Source organism: Cynocephalus volans, chromosome 5, assembly GCF_027409185.1.
Source record: "Cynocephalus volans isolate mCynVol1 chromosome 5, mCynVol1.pri, whole genome shotgun sequence".
Taxonomy (NCBI): Eukaryota; Metazoa; Chordata; class Mammalia; order Dermoptera; family Cynocephalidae; genus Cynocephalus; species Cynocephalus volans.
Genome location: NC_084464.1, coordinates 137,132,138 through 137,159,341, shown reverse-complemented (window position 1 = coordinate 137,159,341; position 27,204 = coordinate 137,132,138). Strand labels below are relative to the sequence as shown.

Genomic DNA, 27,204 nt, shown 5'->3' with positions numbered 1-27,204 from the left:
CTCTACTTATAAAGCCCCCCAGTCTACTCCCTGATACCCATTAAACCATTAACCCATTAAACCATGAATGGACGAATCCATCCATGAGGACAGAGTCCTCACAATCCAATCACTTCCCAAAGGCCTTACTTTTCAACTCTCTTAACACTATTACAATGGGGATCAAGCGTCAGTGAGTTTTGGGGTGACATTCAAACCATAGCAGTGCCCTTCAATGAGTTTTGGGGAGATATTCAAACCATAGCAGAGACTCCCAAGAGCTCTCTTCCTCTTTCTACCATGTGAGGAAACAATGAGAAGACAGCAGTCTGCAACCTGGAAGAGGGCCCTCATCAGAACCCAGGCACACTGAGCTCGGAATTCCAGTCTCCAGAACTTTGAGAAATAAATGTCTGTTGTTTATAAGCCACCCAGTCTATGATGCTTTGTTATAGCCTGAACTAAGGCAGAAATTTGTATCCAAAAGTGGGGGTGCTGCTGCTGTAACAAATACCCTCAAAGATTATCTTGGTTTATTATTTCACATGACGAAGTAAAATATGTTAAATAATCAACTCTGATTGTTAAAACCATTTTAGTTGGGTTTTCGAATACAGTAAAAGTCAAGGCGTCCTCACTGATATAAACACTTACCAAAAATTGTATTTGAGAAGAAAATAAGGAAGGACAACCTAAAATAACAGTCCAGAAAATAAACAAAAACAGTGTGTCTTCAGTTCAAAAAACCAACTACAGAAGTACAGAATGATATAATAGCAAGATATAATGATATAAATGCTGATTTAATAGCATTTCAAACAACAAAGATCTAAGTGTTCTACCAGTGAGCTCAAAGTAACCCAACACAATATCATGGCTGAGAACAATGTACAGCCATTTAGGTCATATTATTAGAATTAATGGCTCAAGATTATGGTGGCAAAATCTTATAAGCTCAGCACTGATCATCACATTTCTGGACTAAATTAGGTATACTACATTAAAAGAGACATTAAAACAGGAGAGTACCAAGGGGTGAAAGATGTAGAGACCATGTAACCTGAGGACAGGCTGAAGAAATGACAAATACACAGTCTGGAAGAGGGAAGATTAAAGAGGGCATGACGTTTATTTTCAAGGGTTCTAGAAGAGAAGGACTGGACTTAGTCTCACCCCTTCAGAGAAAGGCATTAGAAGCAACAGTTGTTTGCTATTGAAGATCTGGGCTTAAGACAAGTAATTTTCTCATCATCAGAGCAATCTAAAAGTCAAATAAGTTATCTCGTGAGACAGTGAAATTCACTTTGACTGAGACGAAGACTCAGTGACCACCCCCATCCGTATTCTAGAACAGTATCTCCCAGATAGTAGTACACGCACCACTGGTTGCACAGATATGATTTTAACTGGCGCATACATTTATTTTATTTGTTATGTATTTAATTTACATTAAAAACAAATAAATGCACTTACTAAGCTAGCCATCAATCCCACAGTTTCATGAATATTACTGTTTCAGGATAAATGAAGTAACAATTTAAAACTGAGTTAAGAAAGATTAAATCAATATATTTAACTTAACTAGATATATTATTTTATGATATTAGTTACCACCCTAGAATTTATATAGATAAGCAATAAATGGCACCAAAGATGTAAGAAAAAGAAAAAAAAAAAAACTTCTGAGAGAAAAAATATTTTTAAAAAAGGAAAGAAAAAAACCAAACCACATTAAGTTAATTGCAGCACAAGTGGTATAAGAAGATCTCAAAAATCATAAAGGTACCGCAAAAACATCTGAATTTTGAACACGCTGCTCTGTGGAGATTCTTGCATTGAACATTCTGAAACTAAAGTTCTTCCTTTACCAAAGTTGTCTTAGTATTCAATGATTCTCTGAAAACATGGTAATTTACAACTATATTTATTCAAATAGCTATCACAATAAAAGAGGAACTAAAATTTTTTATTATTTCAGTAACAATCTTAGAAATATTGTTAATGTGATAGCTATAAAACGTCTGGAATTCTTCCAAAACTTAATCTTTAATCACAAAAGACTGGTGTTCTTGCATCTAATAAGCATTTATTGAGGGCCTTCTACGGGACAGGCACTGTGGTAGAAACAAATTTGAAAGTAAATTTGCAAGTTTTCATTTGAAGGAGAAAAATTTTAAAACATTTACAATAAAACACAAAAAGAGAACGTCTTTACCATCACGTTCATTAAAAATGTGTATGTATTTTAGTATTATACTACACACACACACACACACACACACACACACAATCTAGACACATGAACCAGATTTAGACATAAAATTCCTTCAGTAAGCTCTGCCCACAAACTCAGTATTTAATGCTCTTGCTCCAGTATATTCTCAGGAATATCCTGAAAATTCTCAGGAATCTTACTGAAGTCTTAAAGGCAATCTTGTGATGTCTTTATGAAAAGTCTGCCAACCTCTATCTTAAGGCACTGTCTGGCAGGCATATTCTTACAGCATAAAGCAATGAGCCTCTCTGGAAAAAATGATGCCAGAGTATACTACTGGAGGCATTTTTTCTGCCTAACGAGAAGCCTGACCTTTTCTTTTCTTTCCCAGCTCCTTAGGCCATGAGGTACTTTATGTCTGAATAATCAAATAATAAGTGACATCTAATATGTACAAGAAACACTAAAGTTTAAACTTGTCCCCTGAAGACATTTCCCCATGTGTCCATCCCCAAATGGATTTCAACCAAAGTCTAAGGAAGAAAAACAATCAGCCCAGGAAGATTTCTCTCCTACCTCCTGAGTGTGTTCTTTATAGACTTGCAGTGGCCCTGTGGCCTTGGCAGTGTCCCATAGCTGTAGCGAGCCATCACCACTACAGGTGACAAGGACATGTTCATTGTTCTCACTCCAGGTCACGTCAAATAAACCATCGTTCCAGTCAAAGCTACACCAGGAAAATTAAAAAAAAACAAAACCAACTTACATAGGCAACTCAACAAAAAAGAATAACAATAATAATTTTACAGTTATGGGGACTTTTCTTAGAGTTTATCACATATTTTAATACATATTATCTCATATAATCTTCACAACTATGGGAGATAACTAGAGACAGTACCTGACAGATGTGGAAGCAAGTTCCAAAAGGTTAGAATTGTCCAGGTCATACAGGTAGAAAACTGCCAAGCTGGATTGAAATTAGGTCTCCTAAATACAAATACGCAACTATTTATATGAGACACATGCTGTCATACATCGATGCTCACTATTTCTTGTGGTTCATAGGATGGGCCAGCAACCACTTCAAAATAATAATTTAGAGTAGTAATTTCAACTCTTCCCATAAATCTTTCACCTGAGCTATATAATACTGGTCCCATAAATCTTTCACCTGAACAACAAACAGGTGGTTATTTCCTGACAGAATTTCCCTTCTTTTCTCTATCTTTGACTAACGCTGATAAAAGTGGGGCTTTTTCCCTAAAAAAAAAGTATTTATTTATTTATTTTTGATTATACACATTTAAGGGATACAAAGTTGACTATCAGTATTTGTGTACAGTATGTGATGATCAAATCAGTACTATTAGCATATTCATCATTACAAATCATAATTACCCTGTGTCCCTTACCCAACTACTCCCTAGCCTCCCTCTCCCTCCCCCTTTCCCACCTCTAGTAACTATAGATCTGTTCTTGTCTTCTGAAAGTTCAACGTTTTTTTGTGATCTGTCTGTCTTCCTTCCTTCCGTTCTTTCTCAGTTCCCACTTATGAATGAGCCTGATAAAAGTCTTAATGAGTCCAACTGTCACACAGGCAAGACATGCATGGAAAGAAAGGAAAAGAGGCACTAGATAACACATGAAATGAATAATTAGCTCCTGTATGAGTAAAGCTAAACTATATTAACAATATACCAGTTTACATTTTTTATGTTAAGTTTTATAATTTACAAATGGACACTATAATAAGCTTTAGAAGAAAAGTGGCAAAATCATAACTTAATGGCAAAAATATGTTCTACATTCTGGAAATGCTGAAGTTCCTTTTATAGTGCAAACTAAAACATCTTGTTGATCAAAAAGAGCCAAAACCTAATTCTTTAAGGCTTTAATAGCAACAAAGAATATACACAGTCATGCCGAGCTTAAAGACGGACACATTCTGAGAAATGTATTAGGTGATTTTGTCATTGCACAAATGTCATGGAGTGTACTTACACAAACCTAGATGGTATAGTTTACTATACCCCTTAGCGATACGGTATAGCCTATTGCTTCTATGTGAGTAATACATTGTAGTACAACATGACAAAAGCTACAATATCACTAGGCTATAGGAATTTTTCAGGTCCATTATAATCTTATGGGACCACCACTGTATATGTGGTCCATCATTGACTAAAACGTATTTATGCAGTCAGTGCATGACTTCATAAGTTTAATAATTAGAGCCACCTTACCTTCTGAAAAGCCTAAGCCCAGATTCATTTTGATCCAATATCAACAGAGTTCCACAGCCTAAAGAGAAAAAAAAAAAAAATCTATGTCATGCCTTGAACCCACCAAGAGACCATCCAAGCTCAAGGAGGTTATCAAGCACTGAGAACCTGATTTTACTACCACAAGTTTCTCCCTGTAGTTATAGGGATCATGTATACAAAATGATTAGGACTATGCTTCAATCATTAAATATTCAACTTACCATCTCACTTTGAATCCAGACACAGCCCTAACAGAGTGGGGAGACACTTGAGTGCCTACTCAGTGGCCAGGCAAGGCATCAGGCACACAAACATTCCAAGTTGGTGTTATCCCTATCGAGAGATGAGCAACTCAGGCTTACAGACCCGAAGGACTCTGCTCCTTCTACTAAATCACCCTACCTCATTAATAAACCTAAAATACATCTAACACAGGATTTCAAGACAGAACATGAATGTAGAAATACCTGGTGTAATTTACCACATACGTAGTGGTAAAGTGCTGAAGCACAATATTAATATCAGTTTTCTACCAAAGATGAATTATTTTACTAAAGGAACGATGTATTTTAAAAGTTATATTTATTTTCATAGAGAACAACGGAGGAAAACTCATATATAAAAATGACTGATTTTTTAAAAAATACCAATTCCTTTCAAGGAGTTTTTTTTACAAAGAATTTACAGTATCATTTCAGACTCATGAGTCTTCAACTTAGCTGGTGGGCAAGTATTGTAAATCTGAGTGTGCAAGCACTAAGAGCTAATGGTAAAAATTAACCAAGTATATCTCAGTTATAGATATCACTTTTTTTTTCCTGCTACAGGACCCGACAAAAAATACTACAGAGCACTAACATTACGCAGTGACTGGTTCCATATCACTTCAGTGTGTAAATAGCTAGGATATGAATGAAAAGAAAGCAAAATCGAGAATGGACCCACGCCTTTCCATCTAGTCTACGGCCAGAGGCAAATTCACTTGCGTCTCTAACAACCGAGTACGTACTCCCGGTGAGACAAAAAGGTGAGGACAGAGCTTGCTACATTTCATGCTGGCTCTGGCGGGGAAACTCCAAGCGTCTGCTCAGGAGCACCCTTCCTATCACGGACGGCCCGGACGTTTTGCTCAGGGCTCGCATGCTAATTGTGGGAAACGTGCACCAGTCAGCAGGCACTGGGGCGACCCTGCAGAGCGTCTTCCAAGTGCGGCTGGGCCCGCCAGGCCGGTCAGAGCGGCCACACAGGCTCACCCCGCTGTCTGCACGGGAGCGTGCACGTGTATGTGTGTCAGTCAGGCGGCAGGGAGAGAGGACGGTCTTAAGGGACAAGGACAAGGGGCTACTAGGCTACTTCCACCCTGTAACGGTTAAAGCTGATCGACACCATCTCCAGACCAGCTCCCCACGCCTGGCAAACGAGGACAGCGGAGCCGCAGGCCCCTCTGCTTCCCCCTGGCGTTCACTGGCGGCAGCGTCCACTCTCGAGCGCGAGCAGCCGCAGCTCGGCGAGCCCCCGCCCCCTGCCCCGACGGCGGGGCCCCGCCCGGCCTCACCCGCGATGCCGTAGTGCTGCGCGGCGGCGCAGGCCAGGCGGCCTGGCAGGTACGGGGAGAATTCAGCGGCGTAGCCGTGGCGGCCCGGGACCCGCAGCGTCCGTGCCGCTCCGCCGCGCACCGCGCTCATCCCGCCCGCCGCCTCCGGGCCTCGCCGCCCCAGCCGCGGAAGCAGGTCCGAGTCGGCGGCGGACCGTCGCGTCTCGGCAAGAAGTTAGAGAGACCCAGGAAGGCCGGGCGGAAGTGAGAGCGCTGGTGCCCTGAATTCTAGATTCCGATTGGTCCGCAAAGGAAAGGGCGTTGACTCCAACGGAGACCATTTTTGCTTTGGGCAAAGCGAAACTGAATTGCGCCAGCTGCAACCTAACGTGGGCATGGGGTTAGGTGGTAGTTCCGACAATTTATATTGTGCGTCTCAGCCTCCACTGCGGGGCTATCTGATATTTATGAATTCGTTGAGCTTTGGAAAGACTGACATCAGGAAATTTTCCCTGATGATTACAAAATGAGATAAATTACGGCAAATTCTGAAACCATGCAGCTAGTCCAAGAGGGGACTGAGTGCTGTGTTTTCTGAGGTAACTTAAGTATTGCTAAGTCAGTGGAGTCGTGCGGTCCTAAGGAATACGGGCGTGGACTCCTAGGCTATTTCCACACTATAACTGGAAAGATGAGACACCATCTCCAGACTAGTTCCCGACGTTTGGCAAACGAGGACAGACGGCCAGTTCTAGTGAAACTCAGGCTTATTCATCCATTCACTCAAACATTTGCCAAGCGTGTACAGTGTATTGTGGAAGATGATCATATATAATTTATCTGCTAAATTAAGACACTTGAGAGTGAAAGAGGATGTAGTAAATCGTTAAGCCAGGTTTACAGGCACAAACCAATTGTATGACCACCTTAACTATTCACCAAGCAAAGTGCTAGGCACTTGGGATTTAAAGCAATAAAGTATGGTCCATGTCCTCAAGAGATTAGAGTCTAAGAAAGAGAAGGCATGTAATCAGTTAAGTGTAATCAAAATAATGTAGGTGCTATGAGAAATATATATGGGGTATTTATAAAAGGAGATTGTCAGTGCTGGAGGTGGGGGGATGGCAGGAGGTAATCCTTGTGGCCAGTGCACACAGATGAGTAGGTTTCCTTTAAACAGACAAGGAGATGGAGGTCATTGTAGGAGCAGGAATAACACGAACAATCCAGGAGGCTTAAGCCAACATGATCCATGGGGATGGTGGCTGCCTGGACTCAGCCCGACCAGGTGCAGGGGTATGGTAAGGAGAATACTGGGTGGAGGGACTAGAGTGTTGTACTGGGGCCGGATCATGAAGAGTGTTGTATACTATACCAAGGGAATTGAATTTCTACTGAAGTTTAAACAATGGGAAAGTGTGGAAGTTTCTAATGTGAGAAATTAAATGAACACATTTTAAAAGATCTTCTGGCAAAATTAATCTGGAAGATTGAGATTGAAGTCAGGGAGGCCACTTTAGCAATAGTTAAAGCAAAAGATCAGAACTTGAACATAGGCTATAGTGATGGGAGTGGAGAGTAAGGATCACATGGGGTTTTTAAGGCAATAACTCGTAATGTATGGTACATAAAGAAGAGGAAAGAGTCCAATGACTTCCAGGTTTCTGACTTAGGTGCCTGGATGAATGCAGGGACTGTTAACTGAAATAGGGACTTTGGGAGGAAGAGCAGATTTGGGAAGAAAGTGAGCTCCAGTTTTAATATGTTGAGTGTGAATTTCTTATGGGCTATTGGACGCACCATTTGGGACTCAGGCAAGAGTTCTTATTTGCATGAAGATAATATTTAAGCCATGGAAATGATTGCCCTCAGGAAGAGAGTGATATGAAAAGAGATGAGGGCCAACGAATTTAGAGTATGTAAGGCTTGGCAGAGGAAGAGAAGCTAGGGAAAGACCCACAAGGAGCATGCTATTGATTCATTAGTTAATCTGTGTAAGAATACAGCTCAACGTGGGAGGATTTGCACACTGCGTTCTGATGCATGCTTAGGTGGATAGGTTAACGGGTGGATCCTTTATGAGGAAAATGACTCAACAGAGTTCTTAAGAATATTGAAGGAAATAAAACATCTATTAAAATTACCTGTCACATAGTAGACAGGGAAAAAATGGCAACCATTACTATGGTAGCAGGCAAGAATTTGCTAGCACAATCAAGTATGCAAGAAATGAAGCAGTTCTTCATTTCCTTCAACCAACTTAAATCTCCATCCCCCCAGACTGTTAGAAAATTCAGGCTTATCATGTTAGGGGTTTCCTGGCACTCCCTAGGGCCACACTAGAGTCTGACTCTATAGTGTAAAGTCCACAAATACAGGGTCATTGTTTTGTTCACCGATGTATCTCCAGTGCCTAATAACAGTGCCTGGCAAAAGAAGAGTCTCTAATTTGAGATAGTGCCCTTAGAAGTCTGAATGGGCATACAAATATACATTTCCATGCCATGCTTGAATATAGGCAGGGCCCAGGCTTCACTGTGGTAATGGGCTCCCACTTGCCTGAGGGCCCCATGAAACCATTCCTGCCAGAGAGCTGGGCCACACTGCTGTCACCTCTCCGTGCTTCAGAATGTCTCCTCTCAACCTCTGCTCCCTAACTACCTCCTCAAGGACACATCAGATCTCTGCTCAATGAGTTTAAGCTTTCACCAAAGATTATGAGCAGCTTCTACACCAGTTCTTCAAATGCTCTGAGGCCAGGGATCACAAAGAGTCTGGCTACCTAACTGGAATGCAGGAAATTAAAAAAAAAAAAAAAAAAAAAAAAAAACTACAGCAAAATACAAATTAATACCTTAATAAATTGTCCTGCTATACTATACATTTCAATGTCCTGCTATACTTTCAAAAATAAATGGCATCAATCAATCAATAACAATTGACAGTAACAACATAGACAGGTAGAAGCAGACAGAATAGTACATATGCCTCCCCCAAAACACACAAGCCCCAAATTCTAACCCTCCCCTGTGAATCTGAGATGAGACATGCACCTCATCACTCAGGCAGCATTCCTCATACAGGTGCTTCTCAACTTACGACAGGGTTACATTCTGGTAAATATATTGTAAGTTGAAAATATCATTAAGTCCAAGATGCATTTAAAACACCTAAACTACCAAACATCATAGCATAGCCTAGTTTACCTTAAACATGCTCAGAACACTTATATTAGTCTACAATTGGGCAAACTCATCTAACACAAAACCTACTTTATAATAATGTGTTGAATATCCTGTGCAATTTATTGAATACTGTACTAAAAGTGAAAAACAGAATGGTTGTACAGGTACTTTACAGTTTCTATTGAATGTATTGCTTTTGCACCATTGTAAAGTCAAACCATCATTAAGTCAGGGACCATCTGCATTTCAAATCATTTCCTCAGAATCTTGTTGGGTTATTTTTATAATATAGATACTTAGGGCACACTGTAGAAATATTCATTCAAAATTCCAAGGAGTGGGCTTGGAAATACGCATTCTAACAAGCTCCTCTGGGTGATTTTCAAATGCCGGCTAAAAGTACAGACAGAGAACAAAAACATATTTGGAGAGAAGTGCTCAGCACTCACAGGGACTTGTGCAATGGAAGCAAACACTGTAGCTAAAGGGAGAATATGCTCCAGGCAAAGTGACATGGGTTTCTTAAGAAGGTGAAAAAGGGATATCTGTACAATATTGATGCGTCATATAAAGAACTAAGAATTGCATAACATCTCCCGAACCCAGAGGAGACCACCAGAACTGAATTACTCATGTAGCAATAGGGTTATCCGGAACCAGGCTCATGTTCAATTCTTACCATCAACTTTAAAGATTAAAGCTAAGGATTGGATTTTAGCTACATACTTTATTTTTATTAGCCTATAAATATACAGATTGTAAGACTTACTCTGACCATCCTAGAAGTTTTTATTCAAGGGGCAAATTTTTCATATTTGTTTTCTTTCAGGTCCTGTGCACTAATGTAAACCAGAGATCCCAATGCACTTGATGCCACTTCACTTACATCCCCCCTGTGCTGTATTTTCAAAGGTGACACGAGATGGCTTATGATGACAAGATGGCTTCATCAGTGTCATTATGATGGCTGCAGTCTCAGTTTTGCTGACACAAGCAGGTAAATTCCAGTGTAAACTACATTATCCTGACTGAATAAAGGCAGAGTGAGAGCACTCACATTCTTTGACCTCAAAGAAAGGGAGCCAGACCACAGAGCAGATCAGCCAGCCCACCTCCAGTGCTTGCACCTGCAAATGAAAAGGAAGCTAATAAACTGATCCCCAAACTGTCCTTCTAGGAGTACCTACTACACATGAAAATCCTTGGGGAGGATGCACTTCCCCAAAATGTGACCCTTTTTTTAATGTTTTAATCACAATGAAAATGTCAACGTTGGTAGGAATTAAATAAATAAACATTTAATGAACTTAAGTAAAGTTTTCATTTCATTTAAAGGTGTTAACACATAATGTCAGAGCCTGGAATATCTGTGCAAGAAAGTAAGGAAGTGCACAGAAAAATGACAAATACTGTCAAATGGACACAAGAACCTGCATGAGGGGCTCTCCCTGGACAAAGTTCGGCTAATTAAAATGTCAATAGTTACAGATTATAAACTACTGAATAAAATAAGAGCCTATGAGACCATAGCGATATGAACAAATAATGAGAAAGAAGGCAGAGTTTTTCCTTATAGTAGAATTCCTGTTGATAACGACAGAAGGTATGAAGTTACAAGATAATGATTTTGCAATCACCAAAGTAATAATTATGTTAAGCAAGACTCATGAATGAATGTTAAAAACTAGTGGAAGGAAGTATAAAGAGAAACAGGACATATACATAGTTTCAGAGTGTCTCCCCACAAGATTCTTATTAGTTACAAAGGAAAAAACAGTAACTTTATGGTGAAGAAAACTGGCAAACACCACCTTCACCAAGTGATTAAACATCTCTAGTAAAGGGACAGATCAATATCATGTGCTTGCTGATGTGATGTAGTGGGAGGAATGCAAAGGCACTTGTGTGATGTTTCCGCCAAACCACATAACCTGAGGAAAGCAGACCACGAAGCAATATCAGACAGACCCAAAATGAGAGACGTTTTTCAAAATAACTGGCCTGCACTTCTCAAAATATCAAGGTAATGAAAGACAAATTAAGACTGAAGAACTGTTACCAATTAAAGTACGCTTAAGAGACATTACAACTAATACAACATTCAGTCCTGAGTTAGATCCTGGATCAGAAAGATGTTTTTCTTTTGCTGTAAAGGACCCTAGAGGACAATTGGCAAAAGCTGAAAAAGGTCTGTAGATTAGTTACAGATAGCTCAGTTGGCCTTATTACACCAAGGTCAGGGGGTCAGATCCCACTACTGGCCAGCCACAAAAAAAAAAAAAAAAAAAAAGTTTTTTATCTATGTTAATTTCCTGATTTTGATCATTATGTTGTGTTTATGTAAAGGAGCATGCTTGTTTTTAAGAAATACATACTACGTCTGCAATTTATTCTCAACCATTGAAAAATTATACATAGATAATAAAGTGTGATAAAAAATTATACATAGATGATAGATAAAGTGTGATTTGGGAATCTGTATGGGATTTCTCTGAACTATTTTTGCAACTTTTCTGTCCGTAATTATTTAAAATAAAAAGTTTTTTTTTAAGTCTAGTACACTAAAAACAAACCTTATTGACAATTAATGTTAAGTAAATTGAAAAGTTTTAGAGTTATGAAAATATATGCTGTTAACTAAATTCAGTATTCTGAAATCGGCTGTTATTTTCCAGTACCCTTCAGAGAAAAAACTTTCCAGGAGCTACAAAATAAAATTAAATCTCCCCTCCCCCATCTCACTAATACAGATTTGCCTGTAGATTTCTTCTGAAAGAATCTTTTGTTACTTACACCCACTGCCTTTCTGGGTTCTTTGATGGTGCCCTCTGTGCAGGAAAAGTCTTAACCTTCCTATCTCACAGGAGAAATCTGTCCCCTTTCATATTCTCCATCAAGACTGAATATTTCCAGAAATTCTTTTTTTTTTTTTTTTTTTTTTTTTGTCGTTTTTTCGTGACCGGCACTCAGCCAGTGAGTGCACCGGTCAGTCCTATATAGGATCCGAACCTGCGGCGGGAGCGTCGCCGCACTGCCAGCGCAGCACTCTACCAAGTGCGCCACGGGCTCGGCCCTATTTCCAGAAATTCTAACCCATCTCTAAAACTTAGCTTCTGAATTTGAAAAAAAAAAAAGTGCATCTATTATAGTTTATAAGAATTGTAATTGATTTTCTTATTTTCCTCCTTTCTTTGAATTATCATACAGTTTATCTCCTTTTTGTGATAAATTTAATAAATCTATTATAAGATAACGATTATTAAGGCTTTTTTTTTAATGGAGAAAGCAATGAACTGAGTGTCAAAAGTCCCTGTATTTTGGAAAAAGATGTTTTACCATTTTGATACTGCATTTCCTCATCTGTAAAATGAGTGTGATTGATTCTGAATCTTTTTATCTCAATATTATGACTCCAAGACTTATTATAAAGAAAATTTATTATAATTAAAAGTTATTTTATTTAAACAAAGACCACCAAAGGTAGCCAAGCTTTACCCCAAAACTTGGAATGTACATTTCATAGACAACAGAATAGCATTTCCTTTTAGTGGCAAGTTGATTTTAGGTAGCCTCACATAATCCAAAGCATAACTGAGAAAGTAAATGTTGCTGAAAATCATGCCCCTCAAGAACTAGAAAGTTAATGGTGCTACAAAATTAAAAGAGAGGTAAATTGACCTTGAATTGATTTTCTTCAAAATCTTAGTATTTGTCTTTAAGATCTTCATCCAAATATGTAGAAGTTTCTTTGTATGTATGTTTTATAATTTAAAAAAGTAAGTCATGCACATGGTTAAAAAATTATTCAAAGAAGTGAGGAGACTGAAAAATTAAAGGCTCTAGAGTGAGAAGCAAGTCTTCTCACTCTTGAGCCTTTAATTTTTCAGTCCTCCTTAGAGAGAAGTATATTGGTTATGGAAAAAAAGCTGTTGGGAAAATAGAATAGTTCGGTCAGGGCCCTCACCTCGCGTCCAGTTGGGTGTGGTTCAGCATCCTTTGTAAGCGTGTGTGCGTGTGTGCGTGTGTAGTTAGTGTGCGTGCGTGCCAGTGTTTTTTAGTTTTGTTGCTATTCTTGTGTTCTTCAGAGAGAGAGTAAAGAGAGTAGTTTTAGTGAAGCAGGTGGACGGGCGTCTGCCCCAGGCATCTGCCCTGCACCGCCATGCTTTCAAACCTGTGTCTTCCAAGGACCTTTTGGCCGTTACCTAGCTCATAGACCTGCATGTGTGGGGTCTGGTGACCCAGCCTGGCATGTGAAGGGTTTGTGACCCAGTCTGTGAACGGGCTTGAGGGGTCTGGGAGCTCCAGACCCAGCCCTAGCTCAATAACCAGCCCAGGCGGTGCAGGATTACCAGCAGGTAAAAGAGCCGAACAACTGGCGTGGTCGTGTAACTAGACAATTGGCGTCACGAACAAGATTCCGACATTAGCAGAGCGCTACAATTGGCGCTGTTAGCAGGATTCCAGACATTAGCCTTGCAGTAGCCATAGCCCCACAAAAGCAAAGTGCAGAAGTGCTTATCATATACCACCCATTGTGTTTTTAAAATGTGTCTATGTGTATGTGTCCTGCTTATAATTCATAGACTATCTCTGGAAAGAAGCACAAGAAAACCAGTAACAGTTTCTCTGAGAAGAAAAATGAAGACACTAGAAGACAAGATGAAACAATACTCACTAGTCGTTGTATACTTTCTTTACTCTTTAATTTTATACCGCATGCAACTATTAATTAAAAACTCCCACAATATATCTGGAGACCATTCCATATCAACGCATAGTTCCATCTCCTGCTTTTTAACAATACAGAGGTTTCCTAATCTAACTAAAATAACAAATATTCAGCTTCGCCCTAAATAATATGGTTAAGAACAGGGTTTGGAACTAAGCAGATCTGGGTTTAAATACAGGCCCCACTACTAACCACAAGTGCAACCATGGGCAAGTTACTTCAATTTCCTTATTTGTAAACGGACATAAAAATAGTCTTTAGGGCTGTTGTGAGGATTTAATGAACAAATTACTCAAAGGGCCTACTTTTATGCCAGACACATACTAAGCACTCAGTGAAGTTCAAATTTTTTTTCTCTCCTGGAGTTTTGGTAAGTTGAAGAAGTTGCTTAAATACCTAAAACAGACAAAGGTGTTGTTGTGGTTGCTTATTATTGTCATTGTTGCTTGTAGTAGTCTTCTGCTCTAAAAAATAAGTACTGAAAAATAAGTGCTATTTTTTTTACAGTTTTCCAAACTTTTATTCTTTTTTAGAATTGCTTCTTTTTTTTGTTGAAACATATTAAGTATGCATATTTGTGGAGTACAGAAGTTGAATATCAATATATGTATACAAAGTATAATACCCAAGTCAGAGTAATTAGCATATTCACCAAAACAATCATTTCTTTGAGATGAGGACATTTGATCTCCTCTCTTCTAGCCATTTGGTATCATGCCGTAAATTATTGTTAATCATAGATGCCTAGCTCAACTGTACACCAATAGAAATTATTTTTCCTTATCTATCTGTTATGTGTTCATTAACTAACCTCTCACTATCCTCCCTTCCCCCTACCCTTTCCCACCTCTAGTAACCACAGTTCTGCTCTCTCCTTCTGAAAGTTCAACTTGTAATTGTTATTGTTTCTTTCTTTCTGAAAGAAAAGTAAGTGTTAAATTGTATGGGATCTAAGATCGTGTATGTTTTGAAAGGAAGCCTGTCTTTTATTTTTCAGGTAGTTAAACCTAACAACTGGAACACCAAGCATAAGGAAATGAGTAGGAATGAGAAAGCAGGAAGCAATTATCTGGTCTTACTGTCAGCTAAGCTATCCATTTTGAATCGTTTAGGCCAAAACTAAGGAGGCAATTTGAGTCATTAACATAACATACAGCATATATAGCCTATCTACTATATTGTCACAATTACCAAGAATTGATTTTAGAACACTGTGCTCTGTGTTACTACTTATTATGGACTGAATTCTGTCCCTCCCCCCCCACCCTCGCAAAATCCGTATGTTAAAGTCCCAACCCCTCAATATGATATATTTGGAGATAGGGCCTTTATGGAGGTAATTAAAGGTTAAATGAGGTCATAAGCCTGGGGCCCTAATCCAATAGGACTAGTGTCCCTATAAGATGAGAAGGAGACAACAGAGTTCTCTCTTTCTCTCTCCGTCATATGGAAAGGCCATGTGAGGACACAGCAAGAAGGCAGCTGTCTACAAGCCAGAAAGAGAGCCCTCACCGGAAATAGAATTTGCAGGTACCTTGATCATGGACTTCTAGCCTCCAGAACTGACAGAATATAAACCTGTTATTTAAACCACCCAGTCTGTGATATTTTGTTATGGCAATCCAGCAGATTAATACACTACTAAAGGAATTTCCCCTTTATCAGGACAACTTGGAAATGTGCTGTTGCTTTTGTTGATATATATGCCCCGTCTTCAATCAAAATTGTTTCTAAGACCAAAAAAACAAAAAAAAACCAACCAAAAACTCACAAAGATATAGATAGACACTACAAATTCAGAAACCTTTCAAGAAGTTAGTGATTAACAGTTAAACTTTTATGACAGTAATTTAATCACCTTCATTTTACAAATTAGGAAACCAAGGTCAAAAGAACAGAAACCAGCTCCTTCACTACTGAGTCTGAACTGGGTTTAATCCAGGCACCCAAAGCTCTTACCATTACACCCACTGCTTCAGATCCACAGGCCTTTTCCATTCCTGGGGCTACAGGGTGTGGTAAAGGGGAGAGGAGGGGAGAGGCTGACTGCACTCTCATCTTCCTGCCATAGCCATATCTCTAAGAAGAGGCCAAGGATCCAGGGACACTATCTTCCCTGAACCAAAAGCAGAACTTCCCAAAGAAGTCCTTATTCTCTCTTATTTTAGAATAGTGGATTTCACTCAGTGAAATGAGTGACAGGCTATAGCCCACACTCTTAACAATAACTGTCTAAATGGGATAATCAGCACTCTAAAAATTTAAAGATGGGTCTCATATTTAAAGTTAGGGTTTATAGATATTGTTTTTTAAAAGAGCACGTAACATTCCCAGACAGTCCTACACATATGTGATGATCCCCCATATGCCTTAAATTTCTGTCTATCTATCTATCATCTAATCTCTCTCTCTGTCTCTCTCTATTTATAGATAGAGATACACACATGCCCACATACCATGTTGAAGATTAATATTCCTGTGACAAAAACTGTTGCCTGTGCAACATTCATTTTCCCATTCTTCCCTGGCAACAAAACCCCTAAATTGTTGTTGCATATATGTGCCCAGGTTTAAAGCTATAGTTCCCAGCCCACCTTGCCGATATCCCTTCTATAAGTGGGCATAGTTGGGTGAAGCTTCCAGGAAGCTACTTTAAAAGAGCTGACTCAGCAGGCAGGTGTGCCATTTGCCTGTTCTTCCCTCCTTCCTGCTGCCTGGAATATGAACATGATGGCTGGACTACAACAGCCATTTTTTGATCACGAGGTGACCTTGATGATGGAAGCTATGAGACAGGACTGAGAAAAGAGGGATAATGAGGTCAAGATCCTTGATAAGAAAGGAGCCATCAATGGAGTCCTGGACACACTAAATCTGTACTTATTTTACATAGGAGAAAAATGTTTGTCTTTTTTGAGCATTGATTGTTTTGGATTTCTATTATATGTAGTCACCAGGATGTATGCTCCATGACAGCAGAAATCTTTGTTATGTTCAGTGGTATACACCAAAGACCTGGCATTTATGAATTCAGGAAATATTATCATAAAGTGAGTAGAATACAATGCCTAAACTATCACCATATTTTTCATAATACTGCAATAGTAAGCTGGGAAAATTCGGGGGGGGGGGGGTTTGAAATGCTAAATAGGGGTTAATAAAATATCCAAGTAAGCAAACATGAAGCAGCTGTGACCTTGGCAAAGAGTGGTGCAGGAAGATTTATCCAATCTCAGCTAAAAATAGTGTGCTCTCGCTGGGAAGGACAAAGGCTGGTGCCAGCTGGAGTAAACTGTTTATAGTGATCCTGGCCAGGAAAAAGAAATTCTGAGGGGCTCTGAAATATCAGCTGCCCTTACCTAGCCTTATGTGTTTGTAGCATTGTAAAATATTTCATCCCACCTGTGAGGTTTCTAAGATTTAAACAACTAAACATACAAACACTTAAACCACATTTCTACACTGAGTTGTGGGTACCTTAAAGTGAAATCCAGGTCTGATTTTTATGTGTATTGAGCATCTTGAAGAATGCCCAATATATAGTAAACTCTCCATAAATGTTTGATCACTTGAGTTGAACTGGAAAATCAAGGAATAAGGGACATGAAATATTCCTTATCTTCTCCCATGTCTCCCCTCCCTTCGCACCACACCCCTGCCTTCACCTGCACTTTCTGAGTGGAGTCCAAGGTTGCTAGAGGTTTTGATGGAGGTAGAGTTAAGGACTGTCTGAAATTCCATCACTAGAAATTTATTTCCTGTGGGTTTATAAATTGATGACTTGAAGATTCCTCATTTAAATGCAAGTAGGCTCTAGGACAAAGAAAACTAAATTTTAATCTGAACTTGCCCTTTCCTCCTTGATTCCATACTTTCCCTAGACTTTTTATTTCTTCCTGTGTAAAATGGAAAGTTTTGACTCAATCAATTATTTCCAACTAGGAGGCCTTGAAGACTATAACGGGGTTAGATAAATTATTGTAAATATTTCAAAAAGCCAAGCAGGAATTGTATGTTTCTAATTCTACAGCACAAGTCAGCCTAAAATTTAAATTTTCTCTGTTTTTAGGCTGAAATTATGTGACTGCAAAATGGTTATACTGGTTCTCTGATGTTGATATTAACTTGTGATTGACTGCTTATGAAATCATGATATTTCTGGGGCCCATGGAGGAAAGAATTTTGAAAAGATTTCTAGGTATTAGGTTGATCTAAGGCTCAGCACAGCCAAGAGGACTAAAACGTAGAGCCACTGTCTGTCATGCACACCTTCCTGTGACTCTTAGCAGAAGCCTTGAGGAGGAGGGAAGGTGCCAGAGCATTCAAGTCCCCACAGGGAGGCCATTTCCTCCCTCCATTGTAACCCAGAGGCTCTCTCCTCAGACTCTAAACCCTCAGCAGCACTTAGAAAAGATTCCCTTTGTTGTTATAATATGCTTGTCTATTACATGTTATCATCATCATTTCGGGGTACATGGTATTTCTCATCTGAGATAGAAACCATTTTTGTGTAAACATTCATTGCACCTCAGATTTGTGTAACTTCTGAATTTGGCCAACTCTATGGAAGACGATTTAACTAAAATATTGTAGGCAGGTATGGCCAGTTGTCAGGTTTCTGTAAAGATCAATAATTATATTTAAATTTTGTTTTTATAACCACCGTGGTGACCTCATAAAGACTCTAACTGCAAATATTTACCAACCCACATCATTTTTAAAACTAGTTTATTTTTCCCATGGAAATAGACAGGAAGTAAAATAATTGAAATAGTGGTCTTTCCACCTAGGCAAAGCATTATCCTAGGTAAATCCATACGTCACTATGTTTAAGGCTGCTTATGGTAGTTACAGGAAAGAATTCCAAAAAAGGATGGATAATTTCTTTTTTCCTCTTAGCTCTGCATAGCATTGTGCTAGGCACATAGTAGGCCTTCAATCAGTGTTTGCTAGAGGATAATGTAGTTGTTATCCAAAAACTTTAAGCATTATCTTCGAATATGACAGATACTGCACTGATGCCCTTCAGAAGGCCTTCAAGCTCTGAGAGTCTGTAATTATGAGCTAATTGTCTATGTTGATCATTTTTATATCACTTATCACTTATTATTTTAGTTACACTTTCTTGTTTAGAATCTTAGAATCTGTAGTAATATAAAATGGTGCAGCTGATGTGGAAAACAGTATAACAATTCCTCAAAAAATTAAACAGAATCACCATATAATCCAGCAATTCCACTTTTGGGTATATATCTAATGAATTGAAAGAAGGAACAAGCAGATATTTGTACGACCCTGTTCGTAGCATATTACTCAGGATAGTCAAAAGGTGGAAGCAACCCAAGTGTCCATTGACAGATGCCATGGTCTGAATGTCTGAATGTTTTTGTCCCCCCCCCCTCAAATTCATATATTGAAATCTAATTGCCATTGTGGTAGAGTCAGAAGGTGGGGACTTTGGGAAGTGATTAGGTTATGAATGGGATTAGTGCCCTTATAAAAGAGGCCAGAGAGAACCCCCTGGCCTCTTCTACCACATAAGGATATAGCAAGAAGGTGCTATCTATGAACCCCAAATCAGGCCTTCACCAAACACCAGCTCTGCTGGCACCTTGATTGTTGACTTCCCAGCCTCCAGAACACTGAGAATTAAATTTCTGTTGTTTACAAGCTATCCAATCTATGGTGTTTAGAGCAACCTGAACCAACTAAGACAACAGATGACTAGATAAATAAAATGTGATACATACGTAGGTACTTCACAATTCTTGTGGAAAAATACAATTGAAACATAATACAAATCTTTCCATGAACTTTTTGAAATACCTTATACAATGGGATATTATCCAGCCTTAAAAAGGAAGGATATTCTAACATGGATGAACTCTGAAGCATTATACTCAGGGAAATAAGCCAGGCACAAAAGGACAAATACTGTATAATTCCACTTATATGAGGTTTCTAGAGAAGTCAAATACATAGAGACAGAAAGTAGAATGGTGTTTGCTAAGGTCTGGGGGAAGGGAGTAAAGGAGACTTATTGTATGATGGGTATGGAGTTTGGGAAGATGAAAAAGTCCTGGAAGTGGATGGTGGTGCTGGTTGTTCTGCAACGTGAATGTACTCAATGTCACTGAACTGACACTTAAAAATAGTTAAAATGGTAAATTCTATGGTAAGTATAATTTACCACGGTAAAAAAATTAGAATCTTAATTAGAGTGTTGGTCTAGGATGTATATTTAGTGCACTCTGTGTTGAAGACCAGACAAAATAAATCTGTAAGATTTTGATCAATTTAATCTGAACATAGTAGAGAATGTATTTGATCTTTTCCCCAATTTTCTGGAAAGACAGAGCAGTTAAGAACACAGGCCTTTAGAGCTGGAGACCTTGGATTGAACCCAGGCCTTGTGCTTTTTAATTTGTGTGACAAGGAGAGTCTGCCATCTATTTGTGTACATTCAGCTCTTGGGCAGGATTGATATTTTACGTGATACTGAGCATGTACTGACAGCCCTTTGATTCTCCATGTGGCTGGATAGATGGTTGCCTCTTCTCTTCCGCTGGCTCAACTCAGCAGAGTAACATGGGGTGCGATAAATTGGCTCCTTCAAATATTCATGATAAGATCTCTGTGAGAATTAAATGAGGTAGCATGTGTAATTGTAAACTCTCATATGGAAGAGGCTATTATTTTAATTGTGTGCTTTCCAGCTTGCCTCAAGTACTAAACTTCTTCATGGCAGAAAATTTAACCCTCTAGTTCCCATTTCATTCTTAATTCTCTCCACTATTCTTTTACTATCACTGAGAAATGAGGATTTCCAAATGCTGTTAGTACTTTGCTAGTCTTTTTTCAGGTACTTCCTGAAAGAATTGAGAGACATGATGAACCCCATATACATTTCAAGTTGTCCTCTAAAATGTTTTCTTATAAGTTTAAATAGTTGCAAATGATGTAATTTCAAGTTTATTAAAAATTAATGTCACTTAATTTTGCTTGGTTTGGTTTGGTTTAGCAGCTGGCCAGTACAGGGATTGTACCCTGGATCTTGATGTTAAGTGTCACTTAAAAAGTAAAAATATTTTATCACTCTTAAATGTATCCAGTGGATTCTAACAACAATCGCCCTTTGATATTCACCATTATCATATTGGTTATCTATTGCTGTGTAACACATTGTGCCTAAACTTAGCAGCTGAAAACTGCTCACAGTTCTCTGGGTCAGATAAAAGTCTCTCACAAGACTGCAATCAAGGGGTCACCCAGGGGTCCAGTCACATCTGAAGACTAGACTGGGGGAGGATCTGCTCCCAAGCTCACTCACATAACGTCAGGATTCAGTCCCTTGCAGGCCATAGCACTGAGGACCTCAGTTCCTTGCTGGCTAATGGCCAGAAATCTTCCTCAGTTTTTTGGCACATGGGGCTCTCCATAGGGCAGTTCACTATATGGCAACAGGCTTCCCTCAAAGCAAACATGAGAGAGAGAGAGACACAGAGAGAGAGAGAGAGAGAGAGAGAGAGAGCACGAAGGAGGATGCGCAAGATGGACATCACAGTGTTTTTGCAGTCTAATCTGGGAAGCCTCATCCCATCACTTTTGCTGTATTCTCTTCGTTATAAACAAGTCATCAGTTCAAGCCCACCCTCATAGGGATGGAATTACACAAGGCCATTAATACCAGGGGCAGGGATCATTGAAGGCCATCTTACATAGGCTGCCTACTACCGACCTATAATCAATTTTTAAGAAATGCTTACATAGGTCGTCTTTAACTGTTAAAATATTTTAGCATTTCTTTTTCTCCTTGAACTCATAATTCCATTCTACTATTCTCCTCTAAAATGTGTTCTAATGTAATATATGTTTATGCTTGGAATTATTTTATTGATCTCCATATGATATATCACTATAAGAAAATTATGTATATAAACTGATATTCTAACTTCAAAAATTTCTTAAAACCATACGGCTTTAAGGATTATTGCTTTTCTAAATTGAGTTATTATTTCCTTATTAGTACTACTACTAGTATGATGAGTAACGTTATTGTTCAAACCAACATAAACATTTAATAAAATTTGATAAATAATTATTAAATACAAAAAGTAAAATGACATTGTAAATACATTGCTTAATGCAATACAGTTGTTTATTTTTTTTCAGTTAGTTCATTTATCCTTTCTTGAGTATAACTTAGTATGCATCCAGGTCACTAGTATATGAGGGGCTAATGATGGTTGTTAAGTGCCTTGTTTTCAGGGGAATCCATATTATATTCCCATTAGAGCAATCCAAACAAAAGAGGTAGATGAGAGGAATAATAAATGAGCAGAGAAATGGTTGATGAATGATAGAGAGTCCAAGTAAAAATTAATATGGATTTAGGGTATCCAACAAATTTCTGGAAAAAAATAATAAAGACTGAATAAATGTTCATGTAAATAGTGAACACTGACTTATCTCTTAAAAAGAAAACAAATTCTGAAACCTTCTCCCGACCCTAGCAGCACAGCAAAGATGCACTTGTAAAGGACAGAAGAGAAAATTTGCAATAGAGGAAAACACATTTGAGAGTTTCTTTTCTTTTTTTTTTTTTTTTCTTACAAATTTGTAATCAGCAGGAGGAATGAGAATGATCATCACAATAGAAAGTGTATTAATTTCAGGGCTCTTCTGTACTGAAACCGCGTGCTTTGGCTCAATGTAAGAGAGACTCAGCAGAGATAAACATATACTGGAAGTGACGCAATCAGCACCCTGTTCACATGTGTGACAAAAGTATAATTTCTGCTCTTGGTTATAAACACCATAAGTGCATGATAAAGATGTCTCAACTCATTGGGAAATAAATATGGAATGCTTTTATTTTCCACTTGCTGCCACCCACGATTTCTTATCTAATTCCCTTCATGCTAGGTAGCAGGACTATTGATAAAAACTCAGTCTGTCTTATGTGACTTTGACACTTGAGTACTTACAAAGTATTACTAGTGTCACAAAGGCTAAGGACTCGAGAAAAGCTGAGGGGGATAATGCTATGGAATTCATGCAAAAGCAGGTTAGAGTAAGTAATTCCTTTCAGACCATAAGTCATCACTATAAAGCTCTTCAGTGGCTATTGATTCTGTCTGCCCAGCACCCTTGACTACTGCTGCCCACCCCTCCCTGCGCAGGCCTGGGCTTAAGACCAAGGCTGAGCCTCTCATAATACCCCTATCTAGATGCAGCATAGTCCCCCAACAACACATGACCCAAGCCACTCTAGTCAGTTATTCCCTGGGACTTTTCTAATTGTCTTCCACTTTGAGGATAAACAGGCCTGAAAGTCCTAGAAATAATGGGCTTAGAATTGCTAGGGTATGTGCCTTATAAGAGTGCTGTAAGGCAGTGGAGTTTGTCTCACCTCTCTTAAATGGACCAAAGACACCTCCCCAGCAGAGGTCAGGTGTACTGAAATTCACTTCTGCATAGTCTAAACTTTAGTATTTCAGAAGTTAGAAATCGGAATAAGCCAGAACTACAAAAGATAAAGGAATTGTCTGTGTTTGAAATAAAAAAATCTCATTGAAGCAGAAGGCAGTAAGTAGATGTTGGAATTTATATTCATAAATATTCATAAATGTAAGACTTTGGTTTACAATGCTGGGGTAATCTGTTTTACAGATAAAAGTTTCTGTTCTTTCCAAAAAGAGTTTGGAATGCTCTGACCCATACAAACATATTAAAAGTCTATTGAAATGGAAATGTCATTCAGAGACCTCAGGGATCAAGAATGATTGTCTGAGACTTGCATATTCCAAACATAATTTAATTGAAATTAGGAAGCTTTGATTGGTAAGATGCACAAAACATAAAGAACTAGAAGTTAAATATTTTACCTCAAGTTGTTTTCATACAGAAAGAGTGAGTATGAATGTATTTGTATGAAGCTAAAAGTGGTGTAAATTAAACCTTTTAGAACAATGTATTTTTTTCTGAAATTAGCTGTAAGCTGAAAAAAATAAAACAGAAATTTAACAGGCTATAGGAGAAGAACAGGGACTTCAAAGGAACTTCAAAGATAGGAAATAGGCAAAGAACTTCAAAGAAAGAAAGGGAAAAAATGGCAGTTTTAAATCTTGTCAAATAACAAAGTCTGGCTTTACAAAGGTGAAAATTGAACCAACTGCCCCTCACCCTTTCTTTTGTAGAAGAATAATTTATGAATCTCAGTTTTCAAAAACATATTCCATATTTAGATATTTTTATATTAAGCATATTTTAAATATCTAAAAGAATATAATATTCTACAATGAATCAGGGAGATTTAATTTTTACCTTAATTTTTAGAGAATATAGTTTCATTGGTTTTCTCAGTAGTGGTAAGTACAGTTGGTAAAGAATACAAGATTGGGAGTTGGTATGTTTTACTGCACTAACAAATTTGGAATTGTGCACTAAAATTAGTTATGTCTGTGTAAATAGTTATGTTTATGTTATTTAACATAATAGTTATGGTATATAAATAGTTGTGTTTATGTAAATGTGATTAAAAGTATGGGGTTTCAAATAAAATGTATTGTGCTAGAAGTGTGTAAGTACTTGTATATTGTATGAATTGATTTTTGCAAGAGTTAGGAAAGTTGAAAATGTCCTGAATCCATAGAGCAGTTTCCACTTTGACGTTCTGGGTGACATTTTAATATTTAGCATTTGATACATTTTTTTGGTATGAGTGATTGGATCAGTCAGGGAGACAAAGAGAGAGAAAGAGAGAATATTTGTATTAAGGAATTGGCTCCCAAGATTGTGGGGACTGGCAAGCCTGAAATATGTAGGGCAGGCTAGAAACTCAGTCAGGATTTCTATGTTACAGTCTTGAGGCAGAATTCCTTCTTCTCCAGGAAACCTCAATCTTTGCTCTTAAGGCCTTCAATTGATTGGATAAGGCCAACCCACATTATGGAAACTAATCCACTTTATTAAAAGTCAACTGGTGGTAAATGTTAATGACTGCACAAAATACTTTAATAACAACGTCTAGACTAGTGTTTATCCAAACAACTGGGCAGCATTGCCTAGCCATGTTGATGCATGAAATTAACCATCACAGTGATCAATTTAATTAATGTCATTACCTGGATAAAATCTGATCGTAAAAAATTGTCTTGGTTGACTTTTGGAGGTTTTAGTTCACAAACCATTAAGACAATAAATGTTTATTCAAAGTCCTCCTCTTAATTGGAGTTCTATACTAGACATTAGAATTACCTGTAATTAAAATAAAGGAAGTAGAAATATATATAACATTTTGGCCCATACGCCTCAAGGATAGCTTATATTTATATAAATATTAGCTATTCATATGGAATTCCAAGATACAAGACAATTTTTGATTTCTCCCTGGAACATGAATGATTATAATAGGTATTAGATCAAGCTGTTACTAACTGGGAGACTCATTTGGATTTATACAAAGCAAACTTTTTATATAATAATAATATATAACATTATATAAAGTTGATAGAGGGAAGTTTGTCATTTTAAAAGAAGAAAACCTTGTAACTCAGAAAAAAGAACACAGTCAATTTTAAAATTAATAATATCTAGACAGGATTTAGTAAAGCTGAAATACTATTAAATACATAAATATACTTCTGTTCTAATATTACTAGAACTTAGATAATAGAAGGCAAAACCAAAGAATTCCAGCCAGAACTCATGCTTGTATATATATGAGGCTTATTCTTACAACTGTGCAGTAAGGCACTGAAAATGGACTAGATGGTGGCAGAATGACAAACTTATACAGAACCTTAAATTACATGCATTTCCCTATCTCAAAATGGAATATGTAGATGTTCCATTGTATATGTATATGTATTTGTGTGTTCATATCCTTTCTTTCTTTCTAACTCTGTCAGCTTGAATGAGCACCAGAGGTTACAGCTCCCCCAAAAGGATGAACCTAATAGCGAGTCCTAGTACTTGGAATGTGGCTTCTAATAACAGCTACTGAAGGGAAGCAGTCTCCTTAGAAGGAGGGCTGATTCCATTTCTGTGGCAAGACTAAACTGAGGCTGGAATATCTTCTTGTGCCACAAAGTCGGGAAACTTTCAAAGATTAATGGAAGCGTGTCAAAAGGAAATGGGAACTCATTTTAAAAGGGCTTTATTGGCCAAAGTTATGACTTTGAGCATCAAAAAGAGAAAAATGGCTGCAGTTGATCAAAATATATTAAATCTGTGAAAGTCTCTAAGTCCATAATGGCATGCCAAAGAGAAAACCATTCTCAAGGAAAGTGAGTAGAAGAGAATGTAGCATTGTTATAGTCATACAGGTCTGATTTATGTCATTGATAAAATATACAGAAATTAAGAAATATTAAATACACCAGTTATACTTCCTGAAACAAGAGCATTCCAGAAGAAGGAAGATAGTTGATTCTCCTTCCCTATATTTTACTCCTTTCCTCCCTAGGAGTAAATATATTGAAAGAAAATGAGCCAAAATGCCAGGTACAGTTCAGGCTTTATTAAAGGAGGAAAAACCTGCTGGGCTGCGCTCAGAATGACGGGGCAGGTGGCTAGGAGGAGTACATATGCTTATATGGGTTGGTGGGCATGAAAAGCGCAGGTGGGGAGGAGGAGGGAGTGCTGGTGTGTGGGATCAGGTCGACTATTGATGCAGGTGTGGTGGGTATGGGTGTCGTAGTCAAGATGGGAGGTATCTCTAGGCAGGAGGAGAAGGGTCCTTTGTCTGGGAAACCACGAGATAGAGGTTTTTCTTTGTTTTGAAGCAACCACAAAGTAGGGTTAAAGACTGACAGCCATTTTGTACTCAGTATGGTGCCAGTCACGTACATTATGACGTCAGTCATATCCAAGGTGATGTGACCGCATCCAAGATGGCGCTGGTCGCATCTGTGATGACGTCAGTGATGCACCCTCATCCAAGATGGCAGCAGCCACATCGGAGATCTGTCATTCCTGCCTTTTAAGTATAAGAAAAGGGGAAAAGGCTCAAAGGTCTCATTCTTCTGAAGCTACTTCCTGCTGAGAGTGGGTGAGGAGGAAAAATATGTCTCCACAAAAATGCCATCATCCTGTCATAGAGTGAGATCTTCTAAAGGGAGAGGTTGATATTTATGTTCCATGAACAGTTCATTTACCTTTTGGTTGGCAAAAGCCTGCATATGGTCCTGCAAAAAATTGGACAAACACCGGAAAAGACAGGGGCCAAACAGCAGGAGAAGCCCCAGCATGGTAAGGGGTACCAGTAGGGGCATCAGCCAACGGGTCCATTT

At 38.4% G+C, this 27,204-nt stretch overlaps 1 protein-coding gene across 2 annotated transcripts in view; it reads right to left on the bottom strand.

The window, feature by feature from the left end:
• PEX7 (peroxisomal biogenesis factor 7) overlaps positions 1 to 6,230 on the bottom strand; it is a 72,973-nt gene extending 66,743 nt beyond the window's left edge. For both annotated transcript variants that reach the window (XM_063097519.1, XM_063097518.1), the window contains exons 1-3: positions 6,017 to 6,230; positions 4,441 to 4,498; positions 2,771 to 2,921 (exon numbers count right to left, since the gene is read on the bottom strand). In XM_063097519.1, coding sequence (XP_062953589.1) covers positions 2,771 to 2,921; positions 4,441 to 4,498; positions 6,017 to 6,146 — 339 coding nt within the window. In that variant the 5' untranslated portion in view covers positions 6,147 to 6,230. The remainder of the gene's footprint in view (positions 1 to 2,770; positions 2,922 to 4,440; positions 4,499 to 6,016) is intronic.
• Positions 6,231 to 27,204: the final 20,974 nt, after the last annotated feature.